This window comes from Canis lupus, chromosome 32 (genome assembly GCF_048164855.1).
Source record: "Canis lupus baileyi chromosome 32, mCanLup2.hap1, whole genome shotgun sequence".
Taxonomy (NCBI): Eukaryota; Metazoa; Chordata; class Mammalia; order Carnivora; family Canidae; genus Canis; species Canis lupus.
The window spans coordinates 31,673,981-31,701,472 of NC_132869.1; the positions used below are offsets into that span (position 1 = coordinate 31,673,981).

Sequence of the window (27,492 nt, forward strand, 5' to 3'; positions counted from 1 at the left end):
TTTTTTCCTACAATACAGAATCTATGAAAGTAATACTTTAAAATGTCTTTGAGAAGTTATCAGAATAATATATATTTTGAATCAGATCAATAAACATTTGAGTACCTTTTGTGGCATGAGTTAAGTTTTACAAAATGTATTAATAATTATTAAGTTCTATGCTTGTATAGGTTTAAGATACAGACAGATAAGTAGACAGATAATTATTAATATAAAAAATTCAAAAAAGAACTGTTTGCCTCACAAAGGGAAAACAATGTGAAAACTGCTTTGGCCAAAAAAGTTTTTTATACATCACTTACAGAATATATCACATCTAACATTATAAATAAATACAACATAAAAGAAAAAAAAAGATAACATACCTTGCTTAATTTTGCCTCCAAACTGGTCTTCCAAAAGCCCATGGACCACTAATTTATAGATCATGGCTTGAGCTCGTTCCAGATCAGCTAATCCCAATGCTCTCTTTATAGGTGACCGCATGACTGCTCGCTTCACCATGTGTCGCATCAAGAACTGCAAGGCTGCACGCATCTCCACATCTTCATGAACAACTGGAGAGCTTGCACAGTCTGAGTTATGGCCATTTTCAGCCAGAACTTTTGGTATCAGCAACAGCTCAGCATATTTACTACAGCCAAGAAGAGCACTAAGTGATTTCATAGCACCAAGGTAGAGATAGGACAGCTGGACTGCTCGGATTTCCGACTGGGCTATGTCATGGTTTTTGGATACGTGTTCATGATTTTTTCTTTTTCCTTCTGTTATCTGATGTTGGGATTCCACACTTGGCAGTGCTGGATCTAAAGAAAATGAAGCTATTTCGTTTTCTGATTTGGAGGCTGTGGTACCCTGACTTTTGACATCATCAGATGTTAAGCCTGCTCGCATATCTAATGCAGACTCACTCTCGGTTTTTTGCTCAACATCCCCTTTCTCCTCAGACTCATGTCGGTGTTTCTTTTCATGTCGCTTGGTGCTCTGTTTGCCCATGTCTTCATGAATACCAGTCAGATATGTGAGGTCCAGCAACACAGAAGCCGTCAGGCCTCGGAATCGCGCCACATCAAAAGGCAGTGGTTCACAGGGTTCCAGATTATACAATGGAGTATCACTAGGCGACCAAAAAGTTGGGAAGCTTTAATAAAGATCAGAATGACACAGGAAGAAGCAAGTGAGGGATAGACAAGAGGAAGGTACAGAAAATAATGTAAACAAAATAAGATGCATCATGTACATAGTACAAAGAATAATTTACACAAACTAGAGAAATCATTACAGAGAGAAAAAATGAATCTTTTATGAGAAAATGGGGAGATGTGATGTTAAATGCAAAGCAATGAAATGTGCATGTATTTTCAAAACAAAATATTCACTATATTATAATGTAGGAATTAGCAAAATTTCTAAAAAGAGACAAATAGTAAATATTTTAGACCTTGCAGGCCACATAGTCTCTACGGCAACCTTTCAACCCTACCATCATAGTGTGAAAGCAGCCACTGAAAACCTAAGTGAATGAGTGTGGCCATGTAACATTATTTACAAAAACAAGAGGTGGGCCAGATGTAGTTTGCCTATTCCTGATGTAAGATTTGGAAAGTCTGTATAACAAATCTCATTTATTAGGTGGGTAATGACTATAACCTATTCTAGAGGTTCTAAGACTGTTTTCGTTTTTAAAAAATACCTTGTAGTCTTTAATTAATGCTTCCAATTTGTAGCTTAAGTAAAAATATGACCACATATTTCCCAATATTTGGCAAGAATTTACTGAAGTTTAAAAATGTTTTAAGTACACAAAATTTTAACAGCTTTAGCAAGTACATAAAATTTAGCAGCATAAATCTGTCATATTAAACTAAATCTTGCTTCTAGCTTAACCTTCTTAATCCTATTTTCCCTTTTCTTCATTTTCTTATTTGCTTTATTTTTATTTATTTTACTATATTATAGTTACATTTTAATAAGGCATCATAAACCCTTTCTGAAACAAGGCAAAGAATAAAAGAAAAGGTAGATACTTTTCATGTAACATTGTAAAATTTTCACTGGTTTCTTAGCTTGGTAGAGTGGGGGGAATGTAGAGTGCTTTAATCCCTGAAATTGTGTAAAAACATGCAAGTGTTATTCTTCAGTTGAGAGAAGCTACACAGCTATTATTAGATTCTAAAACAGTACTGTCTCCAAAGAATACTTAAAACCACTGTTTTAGATATTGTCCCATGTCATATTAACACTATAGAGCAATCACTTTAGACAGTATAATGCCTAAGATTTATATTATCATTTATAAATCTACATTTTCAAGTGATGCAATTATGTAGAATCATTAGGTAAGTGAATCTCCTTATCAGTGAAGACATTTGATGTATTTCCTTTAAAACATGAAGTTTCTATCTCACACAAATCCTATGTGATTGCAAACACTTCTAAATGCTTTCAAGTATACCGTTTGTGTCAAATAAATATAATTTTCCTATCTACTCAAAATACTGCACACTGAAGGGACTGAAATATGTGCTTAAAAAAAGGGCAAGAGTATTTAACATCACAGTTAATCCAAAACTTAATTTTAGTCACTCAAATGTTCCTGCCTACATTCAAAGCCCACCTACACAAAACGTAATTGACAAATCTGCTGGCTGGCTTTTCTCTATCCCAGTATGTAATGGAAATGATCAAAAAGCGAGCAGCCAAATGAAAAATAGACAGATCCCAGTTAAATCTAAATTAATGAGCTTACCATTTCTTCACAAAATAAAACAAAAACCCATACATTTTATAAACCATCAGTATTCCAGGGAACATGAGCTTAAGATAGAATCCTTTATGAAATGACAGTACTCATACCCAGCTTATGAAATGACAGTACTCATATCCAGCTGTATGAAAAAAAATTATTTTAAAAACTGGCAGCTCACCTAAAATACATAGTTACTCACTGTCCATAGGCAATGGCCCATTTCACCATTAAATAGTCGTTTGCTAAAAGTGTAACTCAACAGATCATACCTGATGGTAATTTCTGCTTCATCCCATTGGACCTTAGCAGACGTGCTGCCCTCTTTGACCACTCCCAGCAGCGTGGCATGGCGCCCAGTTTGCTTGTGAACACACCGACCTCCAACTCTAAGACCAGCATCAACTCCTCCTATCACTGCCAGCACAGGCCACACCTCTATGCAAAGGGTCCTCAGCTGCGGCTCTGAGAGGTCAGCAAGGCCATGTCTATTATGTTTACCTTTCTCTTCCTCTTTGCTCTCCTTCTCCTCTCTCATTTCATTTTCCTCTCGGCTTTGAACCGAGCGGCTTTTCTTTAGCTTCTGACCTGACTCTTTAATACATATCTTAATTTTATGCAGCCTTTCCATCATTTTTTTATTAATGCAGTAAGTCCAACGGTCTGTTCGGTGAAGGATACGGATAAGCTGAATAGTGGCCTCCGCCAGCACTGCTGCTACTGGACTGCAAATAGGGTCTCCTGGAAGTAAGTCTCGTGGTGTGCCACGCATTTGCATATCACAAATTTTCACCTAGAAGAAAAAAGAAGCCAGCACATGTGTGATATTAATGGTGCTCCTAAACTATTAGTCACTAAAAATTCTAGCACATGTAATCCCATGTTGAACTAGTGTTTGGTCTCCTAATATATATGATACCATATATATACTATATATGTATATATATATATATATATAGTATATGTATACGTATATATACAATATATATTATACCTTGGCTGCTGCTAAGGAGTAAGCAAATATTACAAATTTATTTGGTTAGTAGCAATATAATCCTCTGAAACAAGTGGCCCTGTCATTTAAATTTCCTTCTCACAGCCTGTATCAGAGCTCTTATGGCTACCCAAAAGATGGGTATAGACCAAGATATATGTGATTGACTTCATTTACTCCAAAAATGTGTTGAGAATCTATTCATGCTCATCCTTAAGACCTGAAACTATCTTTACTGTTCAGTGGGCACAAAGATAACATTGTAAGTATAGAGAATTGGGATATTTCCAATCTACATACATTTCAAATAAGACACTGAGGTTAAAAGAAGAGCAAGACTTGGGTTCAAATTTTAACTCTGCATAATCTTAGGAAATTACTTAATTTCACTAAATAGCTTCAGATTTTTTTTTAAATTTTTATTTATTTATGATAGTCACAGAGAGAGAGGAGAGAGAGAGAGAGGCAGAGACACAGGCAGAGGGAAAAGCAGGCTCCATGCACCGGGAGCCCGACGTGGGATTTGATCCCGGGTCTCCAGGATCGTGCCCTGGGCCAAAGGCAGGCGCCAAACCGCTGCGCCACCCAGGGATCCCAGATTTTTTTATCTGAAAAAAGCTGCACTAATAATATCTGTCTCTTATAGTTATTTTAAAAATTAAATGAGACTTTGCACATTAAGTGCTTATTACTACAATGCAAGATATCAGTAAATGTTCAAAAAGATGTTAATTACCATTAATATGGTTTTTAACAGTGATTGAAACTTATCAGAAAAGGCTTCTGGGCAGAACAAATTGGTTGATAAATAATCTACGGTTGAATTAATTCCTTCAAGATTTAGATTTTGGGGAGCAACAGGCCACCATTCCAAGTAGAACATACTGCCTAGTTTGGGCTGCAACAATATCACTGGGGGAAGGGATGACTACAGGACTGGATTGCCTCTACTGCATCTCCAGTTTTGCTGACTCTTGTTCAAGAGGCAGTTTCCCTCTCTCATGAATTGCTAGCTTAAAATTATACCACCTTGGCAATTTTAAAAAACATATTTAAAAGCACAGAATAAAAGGTAACTTTCATGGTTAGGACTGATCAAGTCCAGCACTTCCATTATAGAAATACGACAGCATGAAAACTTTCTACTACAAAATAACTAGAAATTCTGGAGACCTGAGCTAGGCTGTACTAGATCCTCAAATTAAAGGATATGGTAGAAAACATTTCCACTCATCAGCACAGGGAGACCACAAAGAAACCTGTCCCTGCCTGAGTGTTAGATGAGGACCAAAAAAGGGACACCTGGGTGGCTCAGCGCTTGAGCATCTGCCTTCGGCTCAGGGGGTGATCCCAAATTCCCAGGATCAAGTCCCACATCAGGTTCCCTGCGAGGAGCCTCCTTCTCTCTGGGCCTGTGTCTCTGCCTCTCTCTCTGTGTCTCTCATGAATAAATAAATAAACTCTTTAAAAAAAACAGTTTTTAGTGAGAGGTATCTCTATAATTTTGTCCTCCTGAAAGTTTAGGGTTCAAATTTACCCTATTTATAATGTGTAAGAAACTCCCTCAGCTGAATTACCCTTGGGTTCCCCATCACAACTGGAACTTCCATTATTCAACTAATAGTATCTGATTACGTTTAAAATTATTTCTAGATCTCTTATATGTATGCACAACTGCCAATGAACCAGATTACTCCTAAACTAGTTCCTATAATTCCTGTAATTGAAAGGAATTATTACATTCAAGTTGCCAGAATATCAAATAGTGCCTTAATGAAGAGTAAAGGCAATTTCTAAAAGTAATTTAACTTTCTAGGAGAGTAAATTACCTAAGCAGATACTTTAATGGTAGAAATAGCTTATTCTACTTATAAACTCTATCAGATCCTAGCAAATATTAATTTAAAAAGGGCAAATATTCTTTACACTTAAGTATAAAGGTTTGAGGTTTCATTACCTTTTCCCCTGGGTTGCTACTATAGAACATCACGCATGGGTACAACTCTGCTGCATCCACATCTTCAAAAGCTAATTTGGGTTCCTATAGAGTGGTGGAGATGATAAAAAAAAGCAAAACAGGTTTTTAAAATGTATAATATCTAATCACATTAAGATTCAAAGCTCTTATGAGACAGAACACAATTTACAAGAACAAACCTTAAATAACACTGCTAACCAGAAAATTCCACATATAACAAATGATCCTGATTTGTTCATCTGTTACTGGGATTTTACCATCTTTCTGTCATTTGATTGGTGCTGGCAAATATTAAAAGAACTAAAAGATATTAGAGTAAAAAGGAGAGAAGAGGAGAGAAGAGTGGATAATCTATAAACTGAGTAACTGGCATTTAAATTACTGAGTTGAGTATAAACAAAAAGAAAACATGCAATGCTTGTGAATGAGTTTCAGTACCTCTCCATTTTTCCCAAAGGAAATGGTCCTGGCTTCCATGTCTAGAACACAGGTAATGAAATCTCCTTGAGTAAAGCTGGACAACGTCAGAGTCTGTTCTCCATTGTGATAGAGGTTACCACTGTAGGCCCGGTAGAGCCACATGTCCGAGGTAGTACGGTGGTTAAAGTCATGTACTGGCCAGCGAGAAACTCCAACACACGTGCCTTCATTACCTCTGTTTTCCTTCACAATGTAAAACTAAAATGAAAGTGGTAATGTTCACTAATATCCAAAAACCAGTTTATACACTATTAACTGCATAAAGCAACACTTGGGACTATGCTCATAAATAACACTGATGCATTTATGAGAATATGGTTAAGTTTACTTTCAGCCTAAGTGAAAATAACATACAAAAGAAACAATTTCATCATTTTATAACAATTTTAAAACAAATTTAATCTTTACCTGTAGAATATTTAGAGTAACCTTTGTGTACTTACTTCAACAATTTTAGCTTATATTTCAATTATAAAGCTGAAGAAATTATGTCCAGTCCAGATAATCATGAATGGAAAGCTTCAGTTCTTTACACACAAATTTTCTAACTACTCCTTTATGTATATTTATGTGCAGAAAAGAGTTAATATAGCAGGCCTGAAACTGCTATCCATGTTTTTTTCTTTGAGAGGGAGAGGGGCATGGGGAGGGCAGAGGGAAAGGTAGAGAAAAAATGAGAAAGAATCTTAAGCAGGCTCCACACCCAGCATGGAGCCCAACATGGGGCTTGATCTCACAACCCCGAGATCATGACCTGAGCTGAAATCAAGAGTTGGACTCTTAACTGACTGAGCCACCCAGGTGCCCTAAGACTGCTATCTTTAAAAAGCCCTGCTTGTAATACACACTGGCCCTTGGCTAGTATGTAAACAGTTTCCTACATGGATACAAAACTTTTCCTAAGTGATAAGGATAGCTACCAGGTATACAGTGTTTGAACAATATGATTTATGCTGAGTACCTGCTTTCCTCTTGGGAGTCTGGAATTCTGGTACATGTGAGGCAGAGCATACCCTCATGACAAACCTTCAGTAAAAATCTTAGGTGCTAAGTCTCTAATGGGCTTCCCTAACACATTGCACACATGCTGCTTCACTTTGTTGCTGGGAAAAGTATATGTTCCATGTGAGCCTTCATGAGAGGGAGAAAACATAAAGAAGCATGTATATGGATTCCTTCAGATTCCACCTGGTCTTTTCCCCTCTTATGCAGCTTTAAGTCCTTCCTGGATGGTCACAATAAAATCTTAGTCATAAGTACAACTATATACTACATCCTATGAGTTGTTCTACTAAATCTTTCAATATAGGAGTAATCTTGGGAACCCTCAACACGGTGATGGCAACAAGAATATTCATTAGTACTGACTCATTAAAATATAGTTACAGTGTTATTTAAAGAAAAGGGAGAGAGAGAAGTGGGAAAAGACAAAACTTTGGTGTCTGGTAGCTATGGAGTTACATGTATTATGAAATGGCAAGTGAACTGCTATCTGTTGGGAGAGATGAAAGTTACCTATGGAACTCAAAATAATAGATTCAACCACAGAAGAGTTAGCTCACTCGTCCCATGACTGCTTTTGGCTTTGTTAATCGAAGTGAGAGAAAAAAAAAAAAAAAACGGTAAAATTTTCACAAATTTTTCTCTTGTGGGTGGAAAGACAAAGGACCCCGAACATCCCTATAAATGGGCTTTGTTTGGGCCAAAGAATAAAAATCAATTTGCAATTGTTTCTCCTCTGGGTAGGAGAGCAAAGAGTTCAAATTTCCCTAAAGGTGAGTTCTGAGTTAGACCAAAAATATTGGAAGTGTAGTTTCTATAACTGATGATTTTTTGCTATGATTTTTGCTTATTGGAGCCTCTGGAAAAAGGGAGACAACATATGAAGGGTAATAATTTCCCGATAGAGATACCCAGGTATGTTTTCAAAGTTTTAGAAAGCAGTCTTCACTTGCAATTGAGTTCATCAGTAAAATCTGATGTCTGATCCTAGAGGCTAATGATTTTCTAGCCTAAAGTGCATAGTTCTGACTGGCTAAATTTGGACTCAAGGACTGACACAAGGCATAAAGAGCCTAGAAAAGCCTTGCTTGTCACTTGGACCTGAAACACATCATTTTGGTCTGACAGCCTCTAGGCTTCAACTGCTGCCAAAAAAGTTATTAGCTTTTTAGAATCCTGAATTTACAGATTTTTTAAAAAATATTTTATTAATTTATTTGGGGGGGGAAGAGAGTGCGCGCACAAGTGGGTAGAGAAGTGGGGGAGAAGCAGGCTCCATGCTGAGCAGAAAGCCCGATGTGGGGCTCCCTCCCAGGACCCTGGGATCATGACCTGAGCAGAGGCAGACACTTAACTGAGCCACCCAGGTGCCCCTGAGTTTATAGATTCTAATTGTCTGGACCTGACTCTAAGCTAAAACATGATACTGTCTGCCATGGACTGTTTCGACAAACATGAGCTGTGTTCATGTAACATGTTCCTTAAAAGCAGGAACCGGCCCAAAGAACAAAACTAAAATTCTGGGACTGTTACAGATTTAGGACTCCTCTATGGAGCCACAAACTATGAAAACATCATAGATTCTGGCTGGAGTATCCAGGTCTTGCAGATGCCCCTGGGCTTATTCTTTGATGGAACCATCTGAATTTGAGCTAATTGGCTCCACATTTCTGACACAGAAATGGATTAAACTCCTAACTTGCGATTCCTGCTAAAAGCTGTAGTAGGAGGAAGGTGTATCACAGGGAGTAGGACCTCGCCATCCATTCTTAATCAACTGGACTTTCAACCTCTTCTTGGGGACATCCCACTGCTGTTGACTTAATATGTTCAGCTTTTTGGATTACTTGCAGTTTGCAACAGACTGATTCTATTCATCTTTCTTCTGATACATACATCTTAGTAAGGCTTTTTATTAAAAGAAGTTCTTCTAGAAAGAGATTGATCTTTTCTAGGATGCCCACTGGATAAATGATTAGGATAAAACAGTTAAGAGGTTTTAAAACCTATTTTTAAAAAAAAAATTTTTAACTGGGATTTTATCCTAACCAATTACCTGACTAACTGTTCTAGTTAAGTTGTATGAAAATGTTTTCCTGTGAAAATTCTTTTGTCCTTGTACCCAACCCCTCTGGACAAAAGGTCTAAATGAAGGTTAAAAAATGACCAGAAAAAATCTGAAGTTTTAATTACCAAAGGGGACATAATGATTTTAGAATAAGGGAGAAAAAAATCCAAAGATCCCAGACCCTTGGGAAGTGTGAGGAGTGGGGAGAGCATTAATGATCTTTGTTTTTCAGAACTCTTTCTCTCAGGGGAAAAAATTTCACTTTGCCTTGAAGGCTGCTGTGAGTACTTCAAATTCAACCTGAATGCTGAGCCTCCTCTCACAATTGATAGATTATCAGAAATAGGGAGTGGCCCTAGCACCTGCACATTCCATAGCACACCTCTAGATGTCATTATGCTCTTGAGGCAGATAAACTAGTATCATAGACAAGTAAAACCATTTAACTGCTTTTATGCAGTCCCACTGATTCTAAATTATTCCAACTATACTGGGAACAGAGGATAGGAGGTACCCTTGGTGGAAGGTCACTTTGGAGCCCTGTTAACTTGTCCTGTTTAACTACTATACATCCTGATTAGGGGTATCCTAAGAATTACAAACTCTTTGTTTCCAGGTATAGCACATACGCCTTCTAGAATTGTATTTTTCTGTGTGTGCACCCTATCATGAACACTACCTGAGCCCTGGACTGGCCAGAGTTGTGTTGTGCTGAACTGATGTCTAAGCCAGTTAATATAAAAACTTAAGGACAGGGATCCCTGGGTGGTGCAGCGGTTTGGCGCCTGCCTTTGGCCCGGGGCGCGATCCTGGAGACCCGGGATTGAATCCCACATCGGGCTCCCGGTGCATGGAGCCTGCTTCTCCCTCTGCCTATGTCTCTGCCTCTCTCTCTCTCTGTGTGACTATCATAAATAAATAAAAAAAATTTTAAAAAAAATTAAAAAAAAAAAAAAACTTAAGGATAAATCCACATGGCTTTTTATGACAGACCTTTACATTAATGGGATTTGTTTTAACTAGCTAAGTCTAGGATCCCCTAGGAAGCATAAGTGAAGTCAATAATACAGGCTGTTCTCACCCCGCTGCTTATGGTCCTACTGATAATATTATTACTGTAAAAATACTGTGGCCAAGAGCAGCAGGGTAGACTCTGCCAAAAAAAGAGGAGTTAAAATAACAGAGACTGCCATCCTTAGAAAGTCCTGCTTCCATTGCTGACCCCTGGCTAAGATTTGGAACTAGACTGGTAAATAGTTCCCTCCACTGATAAAAACTTTATCCTAACTGATAAAGGATAATTATAGGCTGGCTCATTGTGTCTAGACTCTTTTGTATAGCAATATCATTTAGCATAAACACCTGCTTTGCCTCTGGGAATCTAAAATTTTAGTATATGGCAGAGGGTATGTGACCAGCACCCAATAAAAATCTTGGGCACTGAGTCTCCAATGGGCTTTCCCAAACAGAAACATCACAGAAATTACTGTATTTTCATGGCTGGGTAAGATCTGTGTGACTCCTCATAAGAGACATCATCATAATTTTTTTACTGTTCATTTAAAAAAAAACTCTGAGATAACCTGAGAAGAATTTATAGGAGTTACAAAATAATAGAGTTCTTGTATACCTTCGTTCAGTTTCCATTTATATTAACATCTTACATAGTGATAAAATATTTACATACAATTTTTTTTTTTAAAGTAATCTCCATGCCCAATATGGGGACTGAACTCATGACCCTGAGATCAAGAGTCCTATGCTCTGGGACGCCTGGGTGGCTCAGCAGTTGAGCATCTGCCTTTGGCTCAGGGAGTGATCGCAGAGTACCAGGATCAAGTCCCACATTGGGCTTCCTGCATGGAGCCTGCTTCTCCCTCTGCCTGTGTCTCTGCCTCTCTCTCTCTGTGTGTCTCTCATGAATAAATAAATAAAATCTTAAAAAAAAAAGTCATATGCTCTACTGACTGAGATAACCAAGGGCCCCTACCTATGATTTTCAAAAAGTCTTTGATATATTTTTTTATAAGAACCTGGGGGGAAAAGGACTAAAAGACAAAATGCTAAAAAAACTACTTGGAATTCTACATACCTTCCACTGATAGCATCCAGAAGTTACTCCAGTTGATGCCAATCCATATCCTTTTCCTCCACTGCCATGAGTTAAAATCTGTCCATTCTCCACTAGGCAACACTGAGCTTTCTCTGGGTCAAATGATACTTCTTGTATAGGAAGATTCTCATCTTCTTCCTCCAACTCTCCCTGCTTCTACCAAAAAGGAAACTGGGTCAGTACTTTGGGATAATCCAGATCTCAGTTAACATATATCTTAAGACTCCTTGGTTTGAGTCCACAAATATTTATTAAATATCTACTATGTACCAGGTACTGTGCAGGCAATGGGAACACAATGATAAATACAGCATGGTCTCTGCATAAAGTGTACAGTCCAATTAGGGGCAGAGACATAACACAAGTACTGTGAAAGAATAACAGAAGTTACATGACTAATATATCAGAAACAAAAAGGTGTCTAAACATGCTTGGGAAAGATAAGGAAAGTATTCAAAAGAAGATGACTTCTGAGCTGAGTCCTAAATAATGAGAAAGCATCCAGCAGCTGGTCAAAGAAGAAAAAGGCACTTAGGGCAGTATGTAAAACATTGTGCCAAAGCATGGAGGTACAGCATAGTTCGGTGATTTATAAAAACTGCAAGTAGTGTGGAATGTTTGGATGATGTGACTGACAGAAAAGGAGGCTAGAAAGAGAAAAAGGAACAAAATCATGGAAAGCTCTGAATGCCATTTAAAGTCTGAACTTTACTCCATAGACAACAGGAAGTGCCTATACAAATTTATATAAAGGTTTTCTCTAACCAGATCTGTGTTTTATAAACATTGTTTTACTAGGGGTATGTAGGATGAAGGCAGAGAGATCAATCGGAAGATTACTACAAGATTTTGGGTAAAAACCAGTGAGGACTTAAATTTATCAATTCATTCAATGAGTATTAAGCATCTACTATGTGCCAGGCAGCTATATATATTCAGCAGTGTATTAGATAAGGTCTCTGCTCTCATAGAATTGTTCTATATATATATCTATACACACACACACACACACACATACATGTAGAACTTAGAACTTAATATTTTAGAAGGTAGAGACAGAAGATACATAAAAAAAATATCAGGTATGTGCTATGTTGAAATTAAAGCAAATGATGTAACAGAGTTTGTGACAACTAACTGTAGATTGAGGATCAGGAAAGGGCATTCTGAAGAAGTGATAATTAAGTTGAGATCTGAACAGTTAAGAAGTTGATGTCTGAAAAAACCTATCTGAAGGAAGTCTTCTAGGTAGAAAGAATAGCCAATGCAAAGCATGAAAGAAGGAACAAGCTCAGTGTAATTCAAGAAACAGGAAGAAGACAAGTTGTTCTAAGCGTAGTGAGCAAAGGGGAAAGAACAAGTAGTTCTAGAATTTATCACAAAAATGATAAGAAACCATTGGAGGGTTTTAAGCACGGGACAACATGGTATGATTTATAATTTAAAAGATCACTCTGAATCCCATGCAGAGAACAGACTAGAGGGAATTAACAATGAAAACAGAAAGACCATTTAGGAAGACTACTGACTAGTTCAAGCCAGAGATAATAGTGGCTTGGAACAGGGTGATGGTAGAGGAAATGAGGAGATGAGCAAATTCAAGTTCAGAAAGACCATTTAGGAGACTACTGACTAGTTCAAGCCAGAGATAAAGTGGCTTGGAACAGAGTGATGGTAGAGGAAATGAGGAAATGGGCAAATTCAAGTTCTATTTTATAGAGGAAACAACAGGACTTGGAGATTATACAGATAGAGAAAATGGGGGAGGGGGAGTAGTGACAGAAAGAGGAGAATCAAGGGTGATTCCCAGGCTTTTCAGCTAAGTCTCTAACCAGAAAGATGGGAAAGCTGGGGAAGGAACAGGATCTGACAGAACTAAAAATGCTATTAAATATGAGATGCCCACTAGACATGTGATAAGGCAAGCAGAAGGTAGGTATTAAGCCCAGAATTCAGGGAAAATGTTAGAAATGGAACTAAAAATTTGGGAAGCAATGGCATATGAGTCTGAATAAGGCTTTGTTGGGTGCAGGAAAGGGAATGCAGTGATGGCTGAAAAAGAAGGGGTCCTGGGACCAAGATTTGGGATACTCCAATACTTAAACAGATGAGGAAGAACTAATAAAAGAGAATGAGTAAAGGCCATTGTACTGAAATAGAAGGAAAATCAGAAAAAAGAAAAAAGAAAAATTGTGGACTCATGAAAACCAAGAGAAAGATCAAGGGAGCAACATGAATGGATTTAAGAGCTGTTTAAGAAGTAAAATCAATGAGGCGTAGAGGCTACACGGATGGGGAGGCATTAGGGGAGTCAAAATTCCCAATACAGGTTTGGAACGTTATGTGAATGGTAGTATTACCAATTAAAAAAATGGGACAGAGAGAAAAGTAAAAAACCTTGATGGAGAGATACCTGGGCTGGCATTTAAGTTTGGAAGGCACTGCATTTAGATGAATGAAAATGGTCCCAAGTTTATCCAAGACTGCTGGAAAAGCTAAGACTGGAACTCTGAGGGACTGCAGTGTTTGGGATGCAGGGAAGGAAATCATGTCACCAAAGAAGAGATACCTCTGGAGGGAACCAAGGATTGGCAGAGGAATGGAGGCGTAGGAGAAGGTAGTGTTTTGAAAACAGAAGGCTAGAGTTTCCTGAGATCAAGTAAGATGTAGACAAAAAAAGGGCATCCTGTATTTAGCACTTAGCACTTTTGTCATTTAATTTTGGTGCTTTGATGGAAGATCAATAATTGAGGTAAAGAGATAATGAGAACTAAGGAGTGGCTACAACATGCATAAAATTACTCTTCTGAGAAGCTTAGCAATGAAGGACAAGTGAAAAGACATGGGAGGCTTCTGGAATAAAAAAGGCGGTTTGGGGAAGGTGGGGATGAGAAATGTTTATAAGCTGAGAAGAAGGAACCAGTGGAGGAGAAAGTGCAAAGAGAATATACAATAACTGATAGAACAAAGTCCCTCATAGGAGAAGTAGTCCAGAGACAGGAGACTGGATAGTCACCTGTGCTATCTAAAAATACTGTTTTGTAGAAGAATTGCTTACCTGTGACTTTATTTCTTGTTCTTTTTCCTTTATCTGAATAGCATGTTTGGCCTGAGCAATAGGTGTTTCCCACATACAGTCCGACAGAAGGGAAAAGAGGCGTTCAACAACCTATTTATTGAAGGAAAAAGAATGATAAAATTTGTAAAAGGTAATTTTAGAAAAAGTAAGTCACGTAATTGTACTATTAAGTCAAATGTAAAATTTGATTATATGAATGTCCAACAGCTACTCTGGGTGGTTGTAAGTTAAATGTCCTGTTTTAGAAGGATCATTAACCTACTTTCTAATGGGTTCCATTGCTCTCATGTTTCCTCACTAAACAGACCTCTAAAGAGGCCGTGCAACCTCATACACTGCTCTTCTAGAGGCCCAACTAGGGTAAGAAATTCCACAGATTTTCCTTTCCTTCTGACCTTCCAAGTATTCATTATCCCCCTAACTCCACACACCCATAACTTAATTTCTCCTTCTCCTTGCTTGGAAATGAAATAATAAAACAATATCAGAAGCAGAAGTTTTGCTACTGATAAATAACACATTTACAACTGAAGAGACTATAATTTAGATTTTGGGTAAATTATGTTACAGATGTGAAAATTTCTTTTTTTTTTTTAAAGATTTTATTTATTTATTCATGAGAGACACACACACAGAGAGAGAGAGAGAGGCAGAGACATAGGCAGAGGGAGAAACAGGCTCTCCTGCAGGGAACCTGATTCAGGACTTGAACCCAGGATCCCAGGATCACGACCTGAGCCAAAGGCAGATGCTCAACCACTGAGCCACCCAGGCAGCCTTAAAAAATATCTTCTAATAACTTTAAAAAATAGAAACCTGAGCCATTTGATCATCTTCTACTCCAGATTCACAAGCTGGTAGCACAGCTTCAAGGACATGAAGTGCAAGGAGCCTTGTTCTTAGGTTACCAACTAGAGGAATACCTGGAGGGGAGAAAAGACATTTTCTTATTATCAGTGTAACTTACATTCAAAGCGTAAATGAACTCCTCGAATAAAAATATCTGAGGCTCCTAAGCATTTATGGGTGGAATGGACTACACAATTATCACAAGAATTCTGGACTCATTCTATACCCACTAATGTACATAAATATTCATGTTGATTTCTCAGTTTTTATGTATATACATAAGATTTATTTATTAGAGAGAGAAAGAAAGAGAGCAGGGGGAGAGGCAGAGAGAGAGAAGGAAAGAGACAATCTTAAGTAGATCCTCTGCTGAGTGCAGAGCCCAAAGAGGGGCTCAATCTCATGATCCTGAGATCACAACCTGAACCAAAACCAAGAGCTGGACACTTAACCAGCAACAGCACCACCCAAGTGCCCCTTTATTTTTTTTTTAATATCTATCTATTTATTTTCAAGAAATAGAGTGAGAGAGAGAGAGAGCACGCATAGAGGAGGCCAATTTTTATGTATGTATAAAGAGACTAGCACTATAATAACTACTGTGCCAAAGACTATGCTATGCACTTCATACACATTAACTTTTTGATCTTCACAAACCCTACATCATATCCCTATTTTACTGATGAGATAATCAAGGCTAAGAGAAGTGAAGTAAGGTGACCATAGCTCAGCAAAGGTAGAATTTTAAATAGGTCTGCTAATCTCTAAAGCTCAGGCTTATTATACTTTTTCATGGCTTTTTCTCCATCCATGCACTGACTGCCTCCCAGGGATTGTTAGGATTAACAGGAAGTTAACAGTTTGTACTTTTCTAAAGTAAGCAAAGGTAGAGGCAGAATAATGATGCTCTTTTTTTTTAATACCTTACTACCTACCACTACAAAATCAGTTAAAAGTAAATGAATATCTGATTTTTTTATGCTAAGACTTTAATATAGGCTTCATCTTATTAAATGAGAAAAAAAGCTGTTACAAGTTACTAGTTAAGAAAAACTAGCAAAGTGTATTGAGAATATATACACATAAAATAACATGTATCATGGAAAGTTAAATGATGTTTTAGCATATTTTAAAAAGACTAGGGATGATAAAAAGTTCCGGAAATGGAGAGTAGGGATGGCTGAACAACACTATGAATGTACTGTCACTATTTACACTTAAATAATTAAAACTGTAAATTTTCTTATATTTTATGTAACTGTAAATTTTATGTACATTTTACCATAATTTAAACAAAGACTAGGAAAGGATTGACAGACTCTATGCAAAAAGACCAGACTTTTAGGCTAGATCTGGGAGTTAAGCTTACTACACAGAACGCTCACAGCTAGCACACAATCAGAAGTTACAATCAAGACAACAGAAATCATATTATGATGACAGAGAATGGACAAATCAGATCTGCATTTTGATAATCCAAGAAGTGATGTCAAAACTTGCACCAAATTATCATATTAAACAGAATGTTCTCTGCTTATTTTTATTATAGTAATCCAAACAAATAGCGTCAAATTCTTTAGATTAAAACCATAATCTAGTCCCATGCTATTTCCTACTAATGCTTACTAATTTTTACCTCTGAAATTAGATTTTTTTTTATCAAGCATTCAGAAAATAAAAGTCTTGAAATCAAGGTCCAATATCCAATGTTATTCAAGTCCAACATTATATGAATAAAATACATGTGATGTATAAAAATACTCTAAAACAAGGCAAAAGTCATATACCTGAAGAACACTTCTGAGATGCTATATTTAGAAGCACTTCTGTCCATTTGGGGGAAGCCATCTTTGATTGAATTGCTTTTGAAGATACAACTCTGCGAAGAAAAACTAAAAAATCCCCCAGATGCAGTTCGGCTGCATGTTGTTTCCTAAGAGCAGCTAAAGAGTGAAGAGACAAGTTTAAATTACAACCAAAAATCAACAGGAAAATGTCTTATATTAAATAACTTGCATTTAGATTGCAGAAAACTCAAACTTAATTCAAAATTTAAGTTGTCAATTAGCTGTTGAATTTTTTAAATTTAAAGAACAGAATGGGGAAAGGTCAGAAAATAATGCCAAACTTGAAAAAAAAAAAACATTTTTAACATTTGTATACAGTAATAGTAAGGTTGCTAGAATAAAGTACGTATATTTGGTTTTGTGCATTTTTTTTTTTACTGCTATTATGAAAAGCAACAGTTCTCTATCCAAGTCTCAAGTTCTACAGTAGAATTGAAGGAAATTGTCTGCAAACACCCTAAAATTCTATGAAAATTGTGTATTTGATTAGTAAGAGTTCACAACCTGGATCACATTTTCAAAAAGCCCATGGTCTCCCCCAGCCCAATCAGATTAAGAATCACACCTTTAAAAAACTTTGTGTTTTCAGGTTCTACAAAGAAACAAATTTCTAGGCCTGAGTCTGATCTGCCTGAGCACCAGCTCGATGTGTAAAGATCTTTCATACAAACCTGCCCTGACCAATCTTTCCAGTTCTTTCACCAGCATCAATACCAGACTCTCTCTTGTCACCCCTCATAGTCTCCTCTCCACCCTGCGCATTTTGAGGCCAGAGAACTATCTGCTCTTCCTATAATACACCATGTTCTACCAACATCTAACACCTTTCATACCATGTCAGCTTGGCAAAGTCCTACTCAGAGTCAAGGGGAAGAAGGATGCCAATGAGGCAGTTGCCCAGAATGTCAGTCTCTAGGGGCACTAAAACATATAAAATCATAACAATTTGGAAGCAGGAATACGTAGCACTCCTTTCAGGGAGATCCTGGCATGTCAAATTAAGGAATACAAAGACAAGTCACTAAGAGGAGACCTCAGCACCACGGGCCACACTTAGATGGCCAGGAATCTATCTTCAAAGACATCTCATCTTAACTGGAGGACTTCTGTTCTGCTGAGATGAGTGTGCATGTCTATGACAGAATTAGAACACTGGCAATAATTAGGGACAATTGTACTCCTTTGCTATGTTTCCTCTACATGGTACTCTAACTCTTCTTTACTTAAATGCTAATGAGCAAATATTTTTATATCAGTTTAAAGAATATAGAATTATTATTCTGCCCTGGATACCCGCATATCATTCCAACCTTGTTTGTATACAATCCTTCAAAATCCAGTTCAAAAGCTACCTCTCTTCTATGAGGCCTTCTCTCTGGGTGGAGTTCCTTGGGAAAATCTCTTGTATGAGGCCTCCATTCTACTCTCTATCCTTATTCCCAACAAGTATCTCTAACAAGATACTAAATTATTAAACTAACTGAAATTTGGAGACCTTAAATATATAAAGCTGGTTGATATATCTTGGTAATTCAGATGGTTTCAGTAGCAATAGCATGTTTGAAGTGAAAGGTACACTTTACTTTCAGTTAAGTATTTTAGAGGGTTTGTGGGGTTATTAATAACTGGCCACTGCTGACGAGAATCAGCCTCACTCCCAGCCATCCTCATGAACAAAGATTACAATGGCATTCTCTCTAAGATGACCTGAGAGGAATAGGATATGGATTCAGTCTGCTGTTATACCTGCCAAGATTCATTCATGGAAGAACTGCCTCTTTCTTTTTCTTCCTTTTCTTTTTCCTTCTTTCCTTCCTTCCTCCTCCCTCCTTCTCTCCCTCCCTCCTTCCTTTTCTTTAAGATTTTATTTACTTGAGAAAGAGAGTATGAGTGAGAGAGAGGACAAGCCAAGGGAGAGGAAGAGGGAAAGAGAGGAGCATACTCCTCCTTGAGCAGGGAGACAGACATGGGAGTCAATCCCAGTACCCTGGGATCATGACCTGAGCCAAAGGCAGACACTTAACTGACTGAGCCACCCAGGCCCCTCAAACTGTTCCTTTCTTTACTGGATATGGAAAGGCCCAGTTTTCCTGGGGACCTATAGATTGAGAAGTAACTCTATTGTGTCTTCTCTACTGTCTACCATGTGCTGTATTAAGTACAAAATGGTGAGAAACTATTACCTTAACCACCTTATATTCCTCACTGGAACTCGGGAAAATAGGAGGTGGCATTAAACGCTTGTGTTTATTTTACCATGCCTTGTGAGTCTGCCCACGCTCTTTGTGTAAGTACCACACTCTCTATATGAACAGGGAGAAGAAATTTGCCACAGGTTCAGCTTCTGAAATCAAAAGCTGGTACTTAATCAGACTTATACATCCTCCTAGATGCTAACTTAAAAGATTCAGCTATTTCTTCTGAGCTTCTTGTATTACACTGTTATTATTTGTTGGCATGTCTGCCTCTCTCATTACCCTAGAAGGTTCCTGAGAGTAGAGACAATATTTTATCATTTTTGTATCCACAGGGTATTTCCTCTATTCACTTGCATATCTATACAATATTATTTAAATATTACTTTATCTAATTTTAATATTATTGTAATATTCCAATACTGACATCCACACTCATAGCTCTTACTATGTGCCAGACACTGCTCTAAGTGCTTTACGTGTATTTAATTAATCGTCAAACACTCTTGGGAGGTTGGCTCTATTATACTTATTTTATAGATGAGGGAATTGGGGGCACAGAATAGTTAAGTAACTTGCCCTCTCTCTATCATTCATTTATCTGGCTAGCTAGCTAGCTATCTGGTCCAGAGAGGATTTTAGTGGCTCCCAGAGTTTATTATGGTAATAAGACATTGTAGTTTTGCAAAAATCTTTTAAATAAATGACTATTTTTAAATCTTTATTCCTTAATCATATAGCAGACAAAGGTAGTATTTTTGCTGTTAAGGGTTTAAAGTCTACCAAAACACAATATTCACTATAGTTTTTTAAAGCTATAAGCAGATGGTCATATTATAGCAATGAAGTATACAGCAAGGTGATAGGAAACATAACAGCCTAGCAAGAAGTTTGGCTATTACAATTCTAACCTTGTTCCCAAATATGAAAACCCTTGGTCCTAGAGGGGCACTTAAGCAAAGACTATAGTTAAAGATGGGCAGTCAAGATCAAATGCTTAGGAAACATAACCTGGGAGAATCAGTCACCTAGAACCTGTAGATTCTCTAGAGCCAGGACACCCAAGGAGAAGCTGAACCTAGAGAGGGAGCAGTATGGTCACTGCCTCAGGGCTAACATACTCTAGGAATAGAAGTTTCACTCAGAAGCTCAGCTAAATCATACATATTTAGAGAGAAAAGGGGTTTATAAATGAACACATAAAATTTCTTTCAAAAAAATTCCTTCATGCCTCACAACAAAAAGAAGTCTACATTCTAATGATATTCACACAAGGACTCTTTAAACGCTTGTGAACAATGACACAGAAAAGGGTTTATGCTACCTCTGAAATCTTTCTTCTCAGTTTCTCCACTGGAGTCAACTTTTTTCTCTTCTTCTTCACCCTCTTCTCCTTCCCCTTCTCCAAAAGAGGCCATAAGTAGTACACCAGCTTGGGACAACAAATTCTTCAACTGACTACAGAGTAGATCCAACAAGGACTGAACTACTTTGGGGCTCAATTTATCAGCATATGTCCTACATGAAGTAACAGGAAAAAATCAGTGGTAATAACACAGCCGGGCAATTGTGCTTAAATATATTAAGGAGACTAGGGGGAAATGGAAATTACTAAAATGTGAAAAGACCAAGTCCCACCATAGTTCCACCGAGACATCTATAATGCTCACCCTGTAGTGATGGCTAGGATCTGGAGCAATCTTGTACTAGCCACTTTTAAAGCTGTGCTAAGTTGGGAAACACCAGTCTTTGGCAACAACTGCAGAGGCTGTCCTAGCATGGTGTCTGTGCCACACAACTGTGACAATACATTTAGTAGCCCAGTGGAAATTGCTAAAGAAACATCCACTGGTTGATAGTGAACACTCAGAGCAAAAACTGTAACCAAAAGGAGACGTTGCTGGGCTTCTACAAAAGAAAGAAAAAAGAAAGACAACTGAGAATCTTTTTTGAAGTAAACAAAGCATTTACTAAAATAAATCATATTCCAAAATATAAATAGTAATGTAGAACACTATTACATTTTCAAATATTTATTCTCTACCGTAAATTGACCTACTAATGTTAAAACAAAATGTAGAACACCTTAAGTATCTAGCATAAAATGTAACTTATATTTGTGAAGGCAGTTACTCACCAATGTGATGCTTGTTTGCTTGCAGAGCTCTCTCTAGGGTAGCAGACAATTGTTGATAAATTTTATGCACGGCCACCTGGATTTCAATCTGAATATTTCTTTTAGCTGCTCTGATCCCATCCTGAATTATACATAAAGATTTACTTTTTGTATTAGTAACAATAATACCTCCTACCCAAATAAAAGTAATGGCATTTTATATCATTCTGTGATAAAGTCCTATGGTAGTTTTTAATTATTCAGTATATTTTAGTATGTAAAAGCTTTATAATAAATTTATATTTAAATGCTTGACAGTTCTTCATTCTATATAATCTTTCTCCTTTCCCACAAAGCAATTTTTCTTCTCTAAATAGGGAAGACATAAAGAGAACACTTAAAGAATTTTTTTTCAAGCCACCAGAGAAACTAGGTAAAGTGATTAAATGCAAATGCAAATTCTTGAAATCCATCCTCCCAAACACTAATCTCTATCCCAAATTAGATCTATCTCTCTCCAATTTGGCTAAGGGTTAAGAAAACTGAGCCAGCAAAGAATCTATAAGAACAACAGTAAAGATGCTCACCTGATCCCAACTATACTATTACTCAGGAAACTAAACCAATGAGATATCTTTGAGTCATTTAAAAGTCTTTTTACCTTTAAACCTCAATCTTAAACACCAGAACATTCAGCATTATTAAACTGATTTTGTAAAAAAATAAAATAAAATAAAATAAAATTATAATCTGAATGTACTGCAAGGTGTCATCCTCACGACAACAGATCCACCACCCACCTGATAGTGATGCAATCGGCCACTCTCTCCTTTGGCTCCTGCATGTCCCACAGTGCCTAAACCAAAACAACCTGCTAGAAACTGCAGCCTCACAGATGTGAGCAGTGTGGATGACTGGAAGCCTGCACTTGACCTGCTTCCTGCCAGAGAGATGCTACCTTTTTCTTCCATCCCAGACAACAGAACGAGGATCTGGTGAAGTGCTTCTAGACGAAGCTTGAGAAAAGTAAAATAAATATATTTTAGAGTCCTTCCTGAATTGAGACCCAAAGGAATTCCAACATAGATCATGTATTACTTAGCACACAGAAAACTCTGACATTTCTTAGAAATCTATTCTCTTAAACATTTTATTATTATGACTTTTAAAATAAAAATATTTCTAAGACCTCTATAAGCATATGTCAGTATAAAAGAGGCTACACAGGACAACGAGTAAAATAGATTTGGGTGTAAGAGACCTATGTGGCCTTGGGAAACTCATTTGACTTCCTGAATCTCAGTTTTGTCATGTGTCAAATGAGGCTATTACTGTAATACTTTAACCTACTCATAGTTATTGTGATGCTCATGAGGATACATAGGTGAAGGTTTCAAAACCATAAGGTACTATGATTATTGCTTCCTTCACTTATAATAGAGTTATATAGAGTTATATAGAATGACTACTATTTAATCAAGAATTAGAAAAGGTTTTTCTGAAAGATTTCTCTGTGGTTCTCTTGAACATCTGGCTCTACCTTCCCTAGGAATACCCACCAACCTCTGTGGCCAATCAGTCTACCCTTTAAAAAAAAAAAAGCCTTTTATTTTGAAATAATTATACATCTAATAACTGTACAGAAAAGTTGAAAGATGGTACAGATGTTTCCTGTATGCCTCCCCCTACTTTCCACTAAGGTCATCACCTCAGGTAACTATGTATCAAAACTGAGAAATGAACACTGCTACAACACTGTAACTAAGCCACAGGCTTTATTTGGATTTTACCAGTTTACCCATAATGTCCCTTTTTTGTTCCAAAATCCAATCCCAGATGGCCTGTTATATTTAACTGTCATGTTTCCTTAGGTTCCTTTAATCTGTGACAGTTTCCATCTTTCCTTTGGAAGAGCCATTTATGTATTTTATAGAATGTCCCTCAGTTTGGGTTTACCTGATATTTTCTCATGACTGGACTAGAGTTATGGATTTGGGGGAAAATATCATAAAGTCTTCTTTTCATTACATTATTTTCAGATATGCATGATATTATCATAACTTATAAATGATGATGTTAATCTTGATCACTTGGTTAAGGTAACGTCTGCTGGGTTTCTGCAATGTAAGATTACTAATTTTTTCCCTTTTTTAATACTCTGTAAGCCCTGAGCTACTAAATCCAGCCTCCTTGGAAAAGAAAGGTGGAATGAAGCTCCTGAAAGGAAGAGTATTAAAGAATTTGTGTACAGGTTAAAACCAGAATAATTAATAAATATCTTGAGGAAGATAAGCTATACAGACATCTTATGCCTCCTTACAGTTTTGCTCACTAATTTTAGTATTCATCATTATTACTGTGGTGTTCTAATCTAGCCCCTTTTAAGTAGAGACAAATGGGTCAAAACTGGGGGCTTTAAAAAGCCAATATTTATGCTCACCAGCCAGTCTCACTCTAGTTTCTAGGAGACAAGGAAAGACATGATTAAAGTATCTGGCTCTTGCTAAGAGATGGCAATTAAAAATGTATTTTTGTCCACTTCAAACAAAATACTATACTGTTTTAGTTATGATAGTGACATCAAAAAGTTCAGAAGGAGGAAAGGGAAAAGGAAGTAGAAGAAAAGGAAGTTTTTCCTACTATTGTACATTCAGTGATTTAAGTTTCCACAGTGCCTCATGAGGAGTAAGTATCAACACTTACTTCTGCCCTTAATTGCTGCTGTTCCATTGCAATGATGGAGGCCTGGGGACTTGTAGACATACTTTCTTCCGGTTCCTTAAAACCTGGGGCATTCCCCACATCTCCACTCACAAAACTTACAACATTTTCAATCAAAGTATGAACTCCCAAAGACTTGGTCAGATCAAAATCAGACTCAAAGGAGTAAGAAGAGTTGCATAACCAGTCTCTGCTATGTTTCAGGCGAGCCCAAGAGTCACTCAGGGATTCCAACTGACTATGCAGAGGACCTACATACAAACAGAACAAACGTGTATCAGTGACAACAGGTAGAGCATACATTCTGAAACTAGACGAGGGCTGAGTGCTGCTACCATACCAACTGGTGAGAAATGGACACTCATGTTTGAAAACATGCATGCATTACGTGAATCTGAGCAAAATGCTTTGGTAAAAAACAACAAACAAACAAAAACTAGAGCAATGTAAGAAAATAAAGGGAAAGCCCTGTTTGATGTATCAGTGTCTCTGTAAGCGCTTTAGCAACACGCTGCCACAAGAAAAAGAAAGGCAGAAGCTGCTCTCAAAATGCTTAGCTTAAAATGCTCTGCAGTATTAAACCAGGCCATCATTTATGAACAAAAAAGTACTAGACACTTGGAACACTGCTAGTAAGACCTAACAGTAATAGGGCTTCATCTGATTTAACATTATTTTTGCAAAGAGGACGTTAAAACTGAGCAAAGTGTCTACATATCTACAATGAAACATTACCAAAAAATGAATATAGAAGGGCAAGTAAACTTACACAAAAAAGGAGACACAAACATCACCCTTTGGGTTTCATTAATATAAGGAATACTTTCACTGTGTCATATGCATATTTATTGCAGGTTGTGAAACTCCTATATAGAAGAAGCAAAGTTTCACAGACAAGAATATATGAGATTTACTGTAAAATGGTATCTATTTAAAATTACCAACTGATGCCACAACAGTTGCTAGATAGAATACCATTAGTTTTGCCAGTGGGCATTTTGTAGACTAATAGAGTAAAACGTAAGACAACAAATATGTTAATATGTTTGAACTCAACAATTGTCCAAGTCACATGCCAATATAAATGGTTCAATTCTTACAAGCTTTGTCTTTTTAAATTTAATTCATCTCAGGTACATGAATTAGATTAATCATAATCCTCGGCTCATGATATACTCTCATCATTGGTCCACACGTTGCCTGCTTCTGTGTTTATTTATAATAACTGTGAACACAAGAACTAGAAAATTGGTATTAACTTATATCTACCTATCCAACCTATCTCTCCCTATCTCCTCCTATTTAAGGCTGTCATTATCCCTAATCTGGGTTTATCATTCTTCTGCTTTTATTAATGCTAAATATTGTTTTATCTTATATGTAGTCCTAAGACAAATATGTTTAGTTTTAGTGAGTTTTGACTTTATAAAAAAAATATCATTTTGTGTCATCTTTTCGGGCATACTCTCTTCCATCAATATAATACTGTTAATATGCACTCACGTTATTGCATGTAGCCACAGTTCATTTGTACGAGTGCTGTATAATGTCCTATCATGTAACTATACCAAATGTTTCTATTAGGAATGCATCTTACTGTACCCAATAAAATATGCATTCCAAAGATTATATTTGTTGCATTACTAGATGAAAAAGACTTGGGAAGAGAACTACTTAAAACACTAATGCCCACAGAGAAAACAAATTAAGACAATATTGACTTATTTCTGACTTAGTATTCTGGTGTGAGTAAAACCCAGGACTTCAAAATCAGATGTAGAAATTCAGCTATTATAAAGTAACTAAAATAATTTATAAGCATTCTACTAGAATAATTTAGAATGGCAACAAATATATGGTTTATCTGCCTTCCATGTTTCAGCAAGAATTCTTAAGATTAAAAAATGCTGAATTTTCAGTCTTACTAAGCATGAAAAATAATCTGAAAAACTTCCCAAACTGTATAGCTAAGTATTTTTTCATGTAAGTTAGAAAAGAATAAAGAAATCCAAAGAATAATGTCAAGGATGGATAATGTATTAAATTAAAAATGACATTTAAAGAATAAAGCAGAAGGTAATTTTAAAAAAAGAAATAATCATTTTCCATTCTTTAGGCACCCCAAATTCAGAATCTGGAAATAGCCTTAAGTTACAAATGATAGTTTTTGGCTCTTTGCACTGAACTTCTTTGTTCGATAATAACATTTCAGAATAAAAAGTTCTGTTTTCCAATACTTACAAATTACTTTTCAAAATCAAAAAGATATGTGCAACAAGCTAGTGTTAGAACCACAGAAGTAGGAGAGACCTTGAAAATTATGTAGAACTCAATTTCCAACTGAGGAAAAAGAGACTCAAAAAATCGATCTGTTAAATTAATAATGTGAATTCCTTAATTTTATGGGAGGGAAGTGATCTTACATACTCCTGTTATTAATCAAAGTCATGAGTCACTAGTCCATGGAAATGTCAATTGCCTGCTTGCACAAAGGTTCAACTGTGAAGAATATATAAAGAAGTAATTGCCTTAACATACCTCAAAATGTTCTAGGAATGAGTGGACAACCAATTAAAATCCTCTTTATAAATTAAAGCCGGGGTTAAACTTTTTGTATAGTGTCAGAAAGTAAACATTTTAGGTTTTTGTGGGTCATAAAGGTATGTACTACAACCACTCAACTCTGTTGCTGTAGTAGGAAAGCAGTCATAGACAATATATAAACAAATGAGTGTTGGCTATGTTCCAAAAAAAAACCTTATTTACAAAAAAAGGTAACAGGCCAGACTTGGCTCACTAGGCATAGTTTGCTGACCCCAATGTAAGAAATGCAACTTATTAGATATATGACTCAAACATAACTTTGTATGACTAAAAGAAAAAACAAGAAAAACATTATATGAAAGCATTAGGATAAATAAATAGAATAAATATTTAGGCTGACTTAAAAAATACTTTAAAACAAAAACTTACATTATGGAAATGAGAAATGAAAAAACTCTTAGTCTTAAAAAAATTTTTTAACAACCTGGTATCTTTGGTTTATTCAAATTGTTTCATTTGAATATAGGAAATACTGTGTCTGAAAAGTACAACAAAAGCTTCTGTAGAGTAATGGTGACTAAGTCCAGTTCTTACTTAGTATTAATTCACTCATCTAACTATAAAAAGAAAATATAGTCTAACAAGAAATTTTTGAGGTTGTTTACTTGTCCTTACAACTTTGGTTCTTAAATGGAATTTTCAAAATGAACATGGCAGAGCTGCAATACATACTTTATAAACCATAAAATATGTAGGCAAG

At 36.6% G+C, this 27,492-nt stretch overlaps 1 protein-coding gene and 1 long non-coding RNA gene across 14 annotated transcripts in view; one reads left to right on the forward strand and one right to left on the reverse strand.

Annotated features, from left to right (window-relative positions):
* HERC1 (HECT and RLD domain containing E3 ubiquitin protein ligase family member 1) overlaps positions 1 to 27,492 on the reverse strand; it is a 183,669-nt gene that overhangs the window by 56,936 nt on the left and 99,241 nt on the right. For 8 of the 12 annotated variants that reach the window (XM_072809041.1, XM_072809037.1, XM_072809030.1 and 5 more), the window contains exons 26-38: positions 24,171 to 24,439; positions 22,268 to 22,483; positions 21,489 to 21,609; positions 21,022 to 21,259; positions 20,676 to 20,869; positions 17,097 to 17,252; positions 15,277 to 15,383; positions 14,440 to 14,550; positions 11,361 to 11,537; positions 6,157 to 6,396; positions 5,698 to 5,781; positions 3,019 to 3,539; positions 366 to 1,141 (exon numbers count right to left, since the gene is read on the reverse strand). In XM_072809041.1, the coding sequence (XP_072665142.1) occupies positions 366 to 1,141; positions 3,019 to 3,539; positions 5,698 to 5,781; positions 6,157 to 6,396; positions 11,361 to 11,537; positions 14,440 to 14,550; positions 15,277 to 15,383; positions 17,097 to 17,252; positions 20,676 to 20,869; positions 21,022 to 21,259; positions 21,489 to 21,609; positions 22,268 to 22,483; positions 24,171 to 24,439 (3,210 nt within the window). The remainder of the gene's footprint in view (positions 1 to 365; positions 1,142 to 3,018; positions 3,540 to 5,697; positions 5,782 to 6,156; positions 6,397 to 11,360; positions 11,538 to 14,439; positions 14,551 to 15,276; positions 15,384 to 17,096; positions 17,253 to 20,675; positions 20,870 to 21,021; positions 21,260 to 21,488; positions 21,610 to 22,267; positions 22,484 to 24,170; positions 24,440 to 27,492) is intronic. The other 4 variants (XM_072809039.1, XM_072809032.1, XM_072809038.1 and 1 more) reach the window with 3 other exon arrangements.
* The window catches only part of LOC140623074 (uncharacterized), a 37,027-nt gene continuing 12,613 nt past the window's right edge, over positions 3,079 to 27,492 (forward strand). The window contains exons 1-4 of one of the 2 annotated variants that reach the window (XR_012022750.1): positions 3,079 to 3,218; positions 3,397 to 3,493; positions 14,481 to 14,590; positions 23,633 to 23,752. This is a non-coding gene — a long non-coding RNA (uncharacterized lncRNA). Of the gene's footprint in view, positions 3,219 to 3,396; positions 3,494 to 14,480; positions 14,591 to 23,632; positions 23,753 to 27,492 lie in introns of those variants that run through there. The other variant, XR_012022749.1, reaches the window with a different exon arrangement.